The 13553-nt window shown below is 44.2% G+C and overlaps 1 protein-coding gene across 1 annotated transcript in view; it reads right to left on the minus strand.

The window, feature by feature from the left end:
* The window catches only part of PLXNA4 (plexin A4), a gene marked incomplete at both ends in the record, with an annotated part of 418983 nt that overhangs the window by 390131 nt on the left and 15299 nt on the right, over positions 1-13553 (minus strand). Inside the window, one exon of the mRNA XM_083365401.1 lies at positions 9180-9362. Coding sequence (XP_083221527.1) covers positions 9180-9362 — 183 coding nt within the window. The remainder of the gene's footprint in view (positions 1-9179; positions 9363-13553) is intronic.

Here is a 13553-nt window from a genome sequence, read left to right on the forward strand (position 1 = left end):
AGCAGCTCGAGAGCGGAGCCAAGCCAACTCTGTGCAGCCCTTGGGGCTCCCTGAGCAGCTCAGTGCGAGCGCGCCCCCCCAGATGTTGCGCCCAGTGCGGCCGGCCCCCCCTGCACCCCCCACGCTACGCCACTGAAAGGAACACACACCCCCAACTGGACATCCCCATCGCAACGGTGATCTCACCGGCTAACCCTTTCGACCCGGGTGCTTCTGATAAGAGTGCGACAAAACAAAAAGACCAAAAAAAAAAAAACCACAAGCGACAACCAAAATCTCGCACCACCTCAAGAGTACACGCCTGAGAAGATGGCGGAATCGCCCCGCAGGTTTACCCCCTGAAGGCCGGGAAGTGATTAAAAACGGTGAGACAAACCGGTCACATTCCTTCCAGTCAGATCCATCTGGATTTCCCAAGATACGCCTCTAACCCAGCAGGACTCGGTGTGAGTCCCACGTTTGTGATCCGTGGTATGGTTAAGGTCGAGGGCGAAGGCGAAGGCTCGTTCCCCGAGCTTGTGGGCGGGCTTCCAGACGTTTCGTGACCATCTTCAGCCGAGTTGAGGGGATGTCCATGTTGGTGTTCTTCTGTTGATAAGGGCTTCCGGTGTGGGTGTGTCAACTGAGGTTCTTGTGATGGGTCATGTGCGGGGGAGGTTACCTCAGGTTGGGGTCCATGGGAGGTAAACTGCTGGTGGTGTTGGGGGCTTGCATTGGATGGTTGAAGGTGATGATGATTAGAGGACTGGAGTCTAAAACATACAAGGAACGATTGCTGGAATTGGGCATGTCCGGTTTAATGAAGAGAAGGACGAGGGGGGACATGATAGCAGACTTCCAATATCTCAGGGGCTGCCCCAAAGAAGAGGGAGTCAAGCTATTCTCCAAAGCGCCTGAAGGCAGGACAAGAAGCAACGGATGGAAACCAATCAAGGAGAGAAGCAACCTAGAACTAAGGAGAAACTTCCTGACAGTTAGAACAATTAACCGGTGGAACCACCTGCCTCCAGAAGTGGTGAATGCTCCCACACTGGAAGTGTTTAAGAAGAGACTGGACAGCCATTTGTCTGAAATGGTATAGGGTTTCCTGCCTGAGCAGGGGGTTGGACTAGATGACCTCCAAGGTCCCTTCCAACTTTATTATTATTATTATTATTATTATTATTATTATTATTATTATTATTATTATTATTATTATTATTATTATTATTATTATATTATTATTATTATTATTATTATTATATTATTATTATTATTATTATTATTATTATTATTATTATTATTATTATTATTATTATTATTATTATTATTAGGTTGGTGCTGTCTCTCGTTGGCTGTGTGGTGCATTTCGATCCTGAGGGGTTCAGAGGCTGGTTGTAGGTCGATGTGTCTGCTGATGGACCCTCAACCGACCCACGCAAACGCTGGAAAACAAGCAAGGTTAACTCAGAACGAGCTCTAAGCTTCTAAACTTTCCTTAATAGGAAGGAGAAATCAAAATTAGGAGGCTAAACTCCTCAACATAACAACGTTGTGCACTAGCGTAGCCTGGGTGTTGCCAGGTACCCAAACTGTACCAGCCAATCTTGTACAACGACGTGGCCCTGCGTACGACACTGGAAACTCTTAAGCTTAGGCGCTTGTGATTTATAGCATTTCCTAGCGTCGCTCTGCCGATATATCAGGACTAAAAGATAGATTCTACCTCGTCGCAACAATTAGGGCGATGCTAGAAGAACAGCATATATCACTAGCCGGGGAATGACCAAAGATGACACGCGGCCCTTCGGATGGACAGCTACACACCGCCCTTCGGTTGACCTCCACTTGAACGGTAGTCAAGGAGAATTTGTTACGGGTCATGAAGAAAAGGGAGGAGGCTTAGCTCTAGATTGAACTGCAACGTACACTGGACATTTTGTCCCCCGACTGCTAACCAAGCTTGGATAGGAGACTAAGAGTCCATCTAAAGCAGCTCATCCTTTCATTGGCGCCTTCAATGCAGAGTGTTTTATTTATTTGTTAAATTTATTCGCCACCCTCTCATAAGACTCTAGACAGCATACGGTGATAGCTAGTCCCACCTTAAGGCGTGAAAAGCAGCCGGGTGACTTTGGGCCAATCACCAGGAGATGCTGAGTTCTACTCCTGCCTTAGCCACAAAAGCTGACTGGGTGACTTTAGGCCAATGACCAGGAGACAGTGAGTTCTAATCCCCCCTTAGGTGTTAAAGCTGGCTGAGTGACTTTGGCTCAATCACTAGGCGACGGTGAATTCTAGTCCCACCTTAGCCACCAAAGCCGGCCGAGTGACTTTGGCTCAGTCACCAAGCGACGGTGAGTTCTAGTCCCACCTTAGCCATCAAAGCCAGCCGAGTGACTTTGGCCCAATCACTAGGCGACGGTGAGTTCTAGTCCCACCTTAGCCATCAAAGCCGGCCGAGTGACTTTGGCTCAGTCACCAAGCGACGGTGAGTTCTAGTCCCACCTTAGCCATCAAAGCCGGCCGAGTGACTTTGGCTCAGTCACCAAGTGACGGTGAGTTCTAGTCCCACCTTAGCCATCAAAGCCGGCCGAGTGACTTTGGCTCAATCACCAGGAGACAGTGAGTTACAGTCCCACCATAGGCATGAAAGTTGGTTGAGTGACTTGGGCTGGCTCCCTCAGCCCAACCCACCTCACAGGGTAGTTGTTATGGGAAAAGAAGGAGGAAGAAGTAATCTGGCCCGCTCACTGCTTTGAATGACTTATAAGGCAATAAGGGTAGGATAAAATTCTAATTAATAAATTGCTGAGAAGCTGTGGGCACCAAGGCCAGGGGGCCCTCCAAGCATAATTAACATTATGCACCTCTGGCTCGATCCTACACAGTATCTCACCTAGACCGTGTCTTTCCCTTCTTTGGAGACCACCAACGTGGGTTTTCTGCAATTGCATTCACACCAGATACCTTGTAGCTTGTTCGACATCCGTTGCAAACAGAGGGAGGTGCTGAACCAAGGAGCACAACACGGGTAATCCTCAACTAACAACCCCTTGCTTAGTGACCGTTCAAAGTTGCTCTGGCCCTGGAAAAAAAAAGGAATTTATGGCAGAACCGAAGAATCCCCTTGGACGAGAAGCAAAAACCTCTTCAAGGAAAAACAGTCCAGTCGCCTTTTGAAGAAGCACCTTTGCGACCACCGCCCGTGCGAGGTTGCAACGCTGCTGAATAAAGGGGTGGTCCTCGCTCTTAAGACCGTCTGAACGTCACTCGACGGTGACCCCCCAGGATTTGGCAACTGACTCGTGTTGCAACGGCTGCGGTGCCCCCGAGTCACGGGATAGGACCATCTGACAAGCAAAGTCAACAGGGAAGCCAAATCCACTTAGCAGCCGTGTTCCTAACGTAACAACCGCAGCGGTCCGCTTAACAAGGGTGGCAAGAAAGGTCGTAAAACCTGCTTAACGACTGTCTCGATTAGCCACGGAAACATTGGGTTCCACTGTGGTCGTTAAGTCGAGGACCACCTGTACATCCTTTCCAGGAAAGAACACGATGGGTTGTTTGTAACCTCGCTGCTCCATTCTTTTGCTCCCTGTCCTTCTCCATCCCAGCTTTCCCTTCCTCTTCCTTCGTTGTCTTGGTTACGTCTCCCGGCCCGCGACGCACCCTGCATTTTCATTTTAATAATATACTCTTGTAAAGCACAATATTTTACTTCAATTGCCTGTGTCACTGGGAAAAAAAAATTCCTTTGACATGGATGACATTTGTTTATCAACCAGCGGAGGGTGTTTTATGCTTCTGGGTAGCTTGCAAGAGCTTCGCCAACAGGACACCTCAGGAGTTTGAAATACGAGCGGTATCAACTTTATATAAAACGCATAAATAACAAGCATCCATCAACTCTAAAACTGCACGGGGAAGAGGAAATAGAAAGAAAAAAAAACAATTGGTGTGTTGTTGTTGTTTTTTTAAAAAACAAAACAACAAACCTGTCCACGGCCAAGAGTTGACAACATGGAAACGGAAATACATCACCGGAGCAATAATAACAATGACAATAATAATAATTTATATGGCACGTTATTGAGTATGCAAAGTACTTTGCATACATTATCTTGCAATCTTTACAATAAACCAGTGGATAGGTCCATATTTCTACTTTCAGGCTTCGCTTGTCTCCAGCCACTTAATGAACTCGGTCCAGACACTGCAACTACTATATAGGAAGCCACATTTCATTACATTCAAATTTATGATGCAGCCACGTTTCCCAGTGCAATTAGTCAGGGCTGTTTTTTTATTGCCCTGGCCACAGCTTCCCGTACAATTCCTCAAATCTTTCCTGCAGCTGAATCTCTTGCTCAAGTGATCTTAAGATAGCTCAGATGCTGTACGTTTCAAAAAACCGACGAATCTGCCAACCGTTTTCACTGCCTTGGGTTATTGTCGGCGCCCGCTCCCCAATTTCACTGACGTGACAAAAGAATTTTGATTGGAACCATTTGCACTTCTGCAGGGTACAATTTTGTTGAGCCACGGCGACTCACGATTCATTCATAGGATTGCATTTTTTGCAGTCACAAACTCAGCCCATTTTAAGTAACGTTTTGGCTCGGCGTATTCGTTAAGCTTCCCCCAAATGAGGATAAATTCAGCAGTTAGGTTCAAGCTGTTGCATGAAAAACCATCCCGGAGCGTGCTTCAATCTTATGAATTGAAATTGCCTTAACAACCCGCTTGCTTAGCGACTGAAATTCTGTGCCAGAGCATGCACCGTTTTATTGCGCTGAGATAACCCAGGAGTAAACACAGCAAACAGTGGTCTATATTAAATGGTGGTTTAGCTTACACTGTCTACCATGTCATACACCAGGAACACTATACACACACGTGGTAATGCAGCAGAATCCAACACACAGGCAGTTACAGCAGGAGGTGGAAGAGAGAAAGACACTCCAGAAAAGTCTTCCCTTTTATACTCAGGCTCTTAAAGGGATACAGACCCTGCTTGCTCTTAAAGAGACACAGACCCTGCTGAGTCATTCCTATCATTGCATCATCCACCTTATATTACATCAGCCGGTTAGCTTTTAAATCATTACCTTGACATTCTGCTCCCTCCGTTCTGGTCAAGGACTAATTGTATGACCTGTTGCATTGGCAAAACAACAACCACAACAAAAACCCTCCACTCTTCTGAGGTGAATCCTCGTACCATCTATTCTCTTTATTTCTTTGTTTTCCTTGGTTTTGTTTAAACCATCTGAAGGTGATGACACAGAACAAGTAATTTATTCCAACAGAAGGTTATTTTTTCCCCTTTTTGCACATCTGAGCTCCTTGCCAATCAGATGAGTCTGGAATAGCAATGAGCTAAACTCAGAAGTATTATTTATATCTTCCCGCAGCGAAATTTTCAACTTGAAGGGACTGGAAAGGGGGGAAAAAGAGAAAGGAAATCGTTTCAAATTTTTTTTAAAAAAAAGAGGATTCTTCAACTTCTTATGATTTCTACGCTAAAGAGAAGACAAATATGGGGGGGAGGACCCCAAACTTTTACAACCCTTGGAGACAATGCTAAGATAATTCAATAAGAATGCTACAAAAGCCAGCCTTGGTGCCGGCGCCACTCAATTTGATTTAGGTAAAGGTAAAGGTTCCCCCACACATGCGTGCTAGTCGTTTCCAACTCTAGGGGCCGGTGCTCATCTCTGTTTCAAAGCCGAAGAGCCAGCGCTTGTCCAAGGACGTCTCCGTGGTCATGTGGCCGGCATGACTAGATGCCAAAGGCGCATGAAACGCTGTTACCTTCCCACCGGAGTGGTCCCTATTTTTCTACTTGCATTTTTACGTGCTTTCGAACTGCTAGGTTGGCAGAAGCTGGGACAAGTAACAGGCGCTCACTCTGTTACGCGGCACTCAGGATTCGACCCGCCAAACTGCCGACCTTCTGATCGACAAGCTCAGCGTCCCAACCCACTGAGCCACCGCGTCCCTTTAATTTGATTTAAGACGCTCTAATTTTTGAGGTTAAATAAGAAGGTGACTTTCAACAAATAACAGATTGTCATCTTTATTTACCAGGGAGTTTTTAGGCCCAGATAGATTCCCGAAGCTGGTGTTAAAAAAGAAACAGGAAATCTGTAATTTGATTGTAAGTTTGTTCCCCTTTCCCAGAAGATTCTCTGAGATAATTTTCTGGCCTCTTAGGCAAATGGCAAATAGGAACCCCATTCCTTGTCATTTCATGGATATTTTGTGATGTCCACCAAGATACCATGGTTTGTTTCAAAGACGAAAGATTTAAAAGTTGCCTCCTGGTGGAGCACCGCGCTTGGCATCTCTAACACTCAAATAATAATAATAATAATAATTCATAAAGAATGATTTCATACCTTTAAGAGAAATAGACATGGCTTTAAGGTTGACGACAAAGGCTAGACTCAGAATGTGCACGCCAAAGAAGGAAGACCCATGAATGAGTGATACGTCATGCCCGCAAATATCCTAAGTCCAACATTGCAATATGAAATCTTATTTTATTCATAAATTGATCCTCTTTCCAGTGACCCACTCCTAAGACACAAGATTGTTGGAAGCCAGCACCCACCCACCCTCATAGAGAAGGAAAAAAATTTTTGGAGGGAGGGGGATATTTAAAAGGACAGAATATTATATTTCCCCAAAGGAAATCAAGCAGACGTCTCTCTGCCCCAAGCAGAAACCAGGTCTATAGAAATGCAGATTTGACAATCCTATTCAGAAAGGTTGGAGAATAGAATAGAATAGAATAGAATAGAATAGAATAGAATAGAATAGAATAGAATAGAATAGAATAGAATAGAATAGATTAAGAAGGATGAAGAAATTAGAATAGAATAGAATAGAATAGAATAGAATAGAATAGAATAGAATAGAATAGAATAGATAATATAGAATAGAATAGAATAGAATAGAATAGAATAGAATAGAATAGAATAGAGTAGAGTAGAGTAGAGTAGAGTAGAGTAGGACTAGAGTAGAGTAGAGTAGAGTAGAGTAGAGTAGAGTAGAATAAAAGAATAATAGAATAGAATAGAATAGAATAGAATAGAATAGAATAGAATAGAATAGAATAGAATAGAATAGAATAGAATAGAATAGAATAGAATCTGGAAGGGACCTTGGAGGTCTTCTAGTCCAGCCCCCTGCTCAAGCAGGAGAACCTACCATCTCTAGAAGTTAGAAACTGATGAGATTAGGAAGACAAAGACCCGTAAAATCTACATACCCACCCAAACTCTAAAGACATGACCTTTAGGATATAATAGGGTTAACCCACCACCATCAGAATACCAAAAGGGCACACTCAGACACAGGTCAAAGTGCATGACACAGGAAATACAAAGTCTCAAACAGGAGCAACTCCAAACACCAAAGCCCAAGAAGGTATACAAACCCACCCACTCCCAGCTCCATGCGGGAGCTGGCTTTGCTCTTCAATAAACTACAACCTTCTTTTTAAAGCAGTCTCCATTTTGTTTATTCCCAGCTTGGACCGGACCCTGTTGAAGATATTTCTTTCAACAAGATGATTTAGCTTTATTTAAAAAAAAGAAAACAACAACCCACCAAACCAACAATCCTGAATTACCAACCAAACCCTCTTACGGTTCCTTTTTACAGATATATTGGTTGTATTATTTCTCTCATAATTCTCAGTGAATGGTAGAATGTAACAATTGTAGAGTGTCACATCCTAAGAGATCCAGGCTATTTAAAGCAGGCTGCAAGCTTCAAAATTCTGTTATAATTGACAAGAATCCATGACGAAGTCCAGTTGGGTTCTCACTATGTGGCAAAAATTTACTCTTCCGTTCCTCCCTGGAGGATTTTTCAATTATCATGAGAATATATTAACAGGAACAAAGTATGTACTCATACAGGGATAGAATAAATGAGCAGACAGTTAAGCTCTGGCAATTAAGACACGCTACTAGGCCAATTTCTCTCCATTAGAAGGTCATCTCCAATGGATCTTGAGAGACAATCAAAACTGTCAAATTCTCCAGAGTCAAATGCCTCTTTCAATCCTACTTCTCAGATCACAATGCAAATACTCAATTCTTGTAAAAGTTTAAAAACCACGTATCTGAGCCAGGAACGGGCCTCCCACTACGTGAACGATGCACAATAGAAACCAAAAACCAGACTTCCAAATGAGATGAAGTCACATTGGCTCTTCTGCAAATCCAAAGTGAAAAAAAGTTGAGTAGAAATTTCTTGGACAATCAATCAATAAACTCCTGGAGCATCTATAAATACACTCTCGTGGGCCACAATGTGTGTTTGTGCTGGAATTAGCTTGGACACAGGGTCACTTAAGCAACGGACAATTTGTGAAGTCTTTATCAGCCCACCAAAATTTAGATGAATTATCCAAATGCGCAACCGTGACTCTTACAATAAACACAACACAAGTTTATTAAGGTTCCCCCGCACATGCGTGCTAGTCGTTTCCGACTCTAGGGGCCAGTGCTCATCTCCGTTCAAAGCCGAAGAGCCAACGTTTGTCCGAGGACGTCTTCCGTGGTCATGTGGCCGGCATGACTAGACGCCAAAGGCGCACGGAACGCTGTTACCTTCCCACCGTAGTGGTCCCTATTTTTCTACTTGCATTTTGACGTGCTTTTGAACTGCTAGGTTGGCAGAAGCTGGGACGAGTAACAGGTGCTCACTCTGTTACACGGCACTCGGGGTTCGACCCGCCAAACTGCCGACCTTCTGATCGACAAGCTCAGCATCCTAACCCACTGAGCCACCACGTCCCTACATGTTTATTACCTGTCCCATAATAAATACTGTACAACACCAACCTTGTTAAAATCAGCTTCCTTTCCATACTTGGGGAAAAAATATGGGAATAAAATTTACTTGTCCCATATCTCCAGTCCGTGTTGGTTTAGATGCCACTATTCCAATCCACAAAACCTGGAACCTAGCTAGTTAGACAGACCTTGAGCAGACCTCAAGATTGCTCGTTCTCACTTGGACCGATTTCCACAGAACAACTTTCTCTTCAAACTACCAACCAAGCTTCGCCGAAAATACTGCCATCCTTGGAAGTCAGAAGCTCGTCCTTCCATTGAACTGAACCATTGACCTACGCAACTGGCGGTGTGCCGCAATGGCTTCAGAAAAGCCAGTCCTACCTTCTTTAACTTGCCACTCTTGGTTCCCACAAAGGCCAACGAATGATCCTTGTAGACGTAGGCGATGACCGATGTCATTCTGTCCTGACCTTCTGTGAAGATGGGCAGTCCTCGTACCATCTCGGATACTCCAAGAGGGGCGTTCATATCCAGGCCACAGAAATTGTCATCGATGGTTAACAGCTGAGGGAGAAAACAAACGGAGGGAAATAGAAAACAAGACGGTGTGAGTATTCTAGGCTTTGTCAAGCTCACTTACCTGGAGAACGTGTAGGAATCTGGATCAAGTTCTGTTATGTCCAAGAGGTTTAAAGGAGATAGACCTATTCTGTGGAAGGAAGGAAGGAAGGAAGGAAGGAAGGAAGGAAGGAAGGAAGGAAGGAAGGAAGGAAGGAAGGAAGGAAGGGAGGGAGGGAGGGAGGGAGGGAGGGAGGGAGGGAGGGAGAGGGAGAGAAGAAAAGGAAGGGAGGGAGGGAGGGAGAGTGAGAGAAGAAAAGAAGGAAGGGAGGAAGGGAGGGAGGAAAGAAAGGAAGGAAGGAAGGAGAGAGGACGGAGGGAAGGAGGAAAGAAGGGAGGGAGGGAGGGAGGGAGGGAAGGAAGAAAGAAAGAAAGAAAGAAAGAAAGAAAGAAAGAAAGAAAGAAAGAAAGAAAGAAAGAAAGAAAGAAAGAAAAGGGAGGGAGGGAGGAAAGGGGAGGGAGGGATGGCAGGAGAAAAAAAGGAAGGAAGGAAGGAAGGACTGAGGGAGGGAGGGAGGGAAGGAAAGAAAGAAAGAAAGAAAGAAAGAAAGAAAGAAAGAAAGGAAGGAAGGAAGGAAGGAAGGAAGAAAGAAAGAAAGAAAGAAAGAAAGAAAGAAAGAAAGAAAGAAAGAAAGAAAGAAAGAAAGAAAGAAAGAAAGAAAGAAAGAAAGAAAGAAAGAAAGAAAGAAAGAAAAGGGAGGGAGGGAGGGAGGGAGGGAGGAAAGGGGAGGGAGGGATGGCGGGAGGAAGGAGGGAAGGAAGGAGGGAAGGAAGGAAGGAAGGAAGGAAGGAAGGAAGGAAGGAAGGAAGGAAGGAAGGAAGGAAGGACTGAGGGAGACATGAGCTATGAAACCCCCTCCCCCTCCGCAAAATTAAGTAAAAATCTTCTGGGATCTTAAGGATACACCTATGAAGCTTCATTGATCAGAATTAAACTTGATGATGGTGCAGAGTTTTATCCAAACAGACCCCCTGGTCCCCTAAGGGGAGGCAGATGAGAAACTGGCATTTAGAGCAGGGTCCTGCTTGACCTTCACGTCAGTCACGCCAAGAATTTTGTAGGTTATTATCCAACGACAAGTCCCAACTGGGGAACTTTAACCCTGAAGCCAACAGGTTTTTTGTTTTTTTTCCTTCAGATGTAATTTAGGCAGGAACAGCCCGAAGTTCCTCAAATTTATTGGGTTTCATGTCTGTGGCTATTTCGGTTTTATTACACACACTCACACGCACACATAGAGCAGCCCCAGATCAAAGGATCACTGTCAGGTTTCCAGGGACCGGCGGAATCTTAATGCACCACACACTTCGGTGGCTGCCTTTGCTACAACCACACTTTGCAACACATGGCTCCAGGCAAAAATATCATCTGCCCCGTGCATTATAAAATATCTAATTTCCTAAAGGGGGTAAAAAATAAATAAATATATTGCATTTCTTACAGGCCAGAAGTTTTTAATCTCTGGTATTTCCAACTGGCCTTTGGCATAATTTGCATGTCATAAATAAGAAAGGAAAAAAAAAACACAGCAAGGTCGCTATTGATTTTTCCCATTTTTTATTTTTGTTTTTACCTTGGGAGAAAATAAATTCATTCGCCCGGAGGTCTTGAATATATCAACGGTACAAAAAGTCTACGTCATTTATATCAATCTATCGCCTTGATTTGAAACCAGACTTTCTACTAACTAGGGTAAGTTAGAGGCTGACTATTATTTTTTTAAGTTAACCCGTTCCTAAAAAAAAAAAAAAAACAGTCATCCACAATAACTAAGGCTGCTAGTCCTCAACGTACGACTATAATGGAACCCAAAAATTTCTGCTGCTAAGCGAGACAATTGTTAAGTGAACTTTGCCCCGTTTTAGGACCTTCCTTGCCACGGTTGTTAAGTGAATCGCTGCGGTTGTTCAGTTGGCGACAAAGGTTGTTAAGCGAACCTGGTTTCCTCCCTCGACTTTGCTTGTCAGAAGGTCGCAAAAGGGGATCACGTGACACACACCCCTCCCCGGGACACTCTGCAACCATCGTAAATACAAGCCAGTGGCCAAGCATTCAAATTCTGATCACGTGACCCTGGGGATGCTGCAATGGTCATAAGTGTGAAAAATGGTCCTAAGACACTTTTTTCAGTGCCGTCGTAACTTCAAGCGGTCACTAAACGAATGGATGTAACTCCAGGACCAATACGCAGGGCTTATTTTCTCATAGAACGCTCAGAACGGAGTTCCGGCACCTTTTTTGGATGGAACCTTGTAGGGTAGACAAGGCGGGTTGTATGACATGTGTGAGTTCTGGCACCTTTTTCTTTTACAAAAAAAAGCACTGCTAATACCTGTATTTGAGTTTCCCCTTAAAGGCCTCAAACTGTCTAGGCCAGAGGGATAGGCAACCCTGGCTCTTTTTATGACTTGTGGACTTCAACTCCCAGAATTCCTGAGCCAGCATGGGGGAACTATGGCCCCTTCATGACTCATGGACTTCAACTCCCAGAATTCCTGAGCCAGCATGGGGGAACTATGGCCCCCTCATGACTCATGGACTTCAACTCCCAGAATTCCTGAGCCAGCATGGGGGAACTATGGCCCCTTCATGACTGGTGGACTTCAACTCCCAGAATTCCTGAGCCAGCATGGCTCAGCATGGAAACCTCTCCCTTTCCCCTCAGCACGGCTGGCTCAGGAATTCTGGGAGTTGAAGTCCACCAGTCATAAAGCAGCCTAGGCCTAGGCCAGGGGTAGGCAACTTTGGCTCTTTTATGACTCGTGGACTTCAACTCCCAGAATTCCTGAGCCAGCATGACTCAGCATGGAAACCTCTCCCTTTCCCCTCAGCATGGCTGGCTCAGGAATTCTGGGAGTTGAAGTCCACGAGTCATAAAAGAGCCAAGGTTGCCTACCCCTGGGCTAGGGAGCTGGCAGCACTTAACTGATCCATGCTGATCTCAAAAAGCTCAACAGGTTTGGGGTGGATGGGAGACCACTCAGAGATCTCAAGAGGTGAATTTTGATCATGTGACCATGGGGGTGCTGTGGCAGTTCATGTGAAAAACGGTCATAAGCCGCTTTTTTTTCAGTGCTATTGTAACTTTGAACGGTCACTCAACAAACTGCTCTAAGTCAAGGACCACCTGTGGAAAGATTTTTAAAAAACTACTCAGGAGAAGATGCTTTCCACTCCACTTCATTGAATGTGAAATGACAAATATTTGCCTTGGGGAATAATTCGTTGGCCTGTGATGATGTGCTATGAATTCTTCGCTTGTGATGACTTTTCTTGCCTCCTGAGTCCTCTTGTGTTGTGGATTTAATTTTGCCTGGTGGGTTTGTCTTGTTTGGGAAACTTTGGGAATAGAATAGAATAGAATAGAATAGAATAGAATAGAATAGAATAGAATAGAATAGAATAGAATAGAATAGAATAGAATAGAATAGAATAGAATAGAATAGAATAGAATAGAATAGAATAGAATAGAATAGAATAGAATAGAATAGAATAGTTGGAAGGGACTTTGGAGGTCATCTAGTCCAACCCCCTGCTCAGGCAGGACACCCTATATACACCATTCCAGGCAAATCGTTGTCCAATCTCTTCTCAAAAACTTCCAGTGTTGGAGCACCCACAACTTCTGGAGGCAGGTTGTTCCACTGATTAATTGTCCTCACTGCTCAGGAAATTCCTCCTTAGTTCCAGGTTGCTTCTCTCCTTGATTAGTTTCCATCCGTTGCTTCTTGTCCTGCCCTCAGGCGCTTTGGAGAACTGCATGTCTCCTACTAAACCACTGTTAAGTGTGTGTGCACATAGGACTTCAGAAGCAACTTATTTCCTTAAATGGTGGGCAAGTTTGGGATTTTAATTTTTGGGGCCATATTTAATTTAATTTAATTTTAACTTAATTTTATACTGTATTGTTTTTAAATTTTGCCCTGTAAACCGCCCTGAGTCCCTCGGGAACAGGGCGGTATACAAATTGAATTAATAAAATAAATAATAAATAAATAAATAAAAGTTCGTAGATTTTCTGTAGGCTGTGACAGCGTCTTCTAACTACAGAGATGATGGCTCCTGTTTTCTTGGTAAGAGAAGAGAGTCTTTGAGTCTTTGAGTAGAATAACACCATGTTGAGGATATTTGCTTAA

The sequence above is a fragment of the Vipera ursinii genome (assembly GCF_947247035.1).
Source record: "Vipera ursinii genome assembly, chromosome: 6".
Classification (NCBI taxonomy): domain Eukaryota; kingdom Metazoa; phylum Chordata; class Lepidosauria; order Squamata; family Viperidae; genus Vipera; species Vipera ursinii.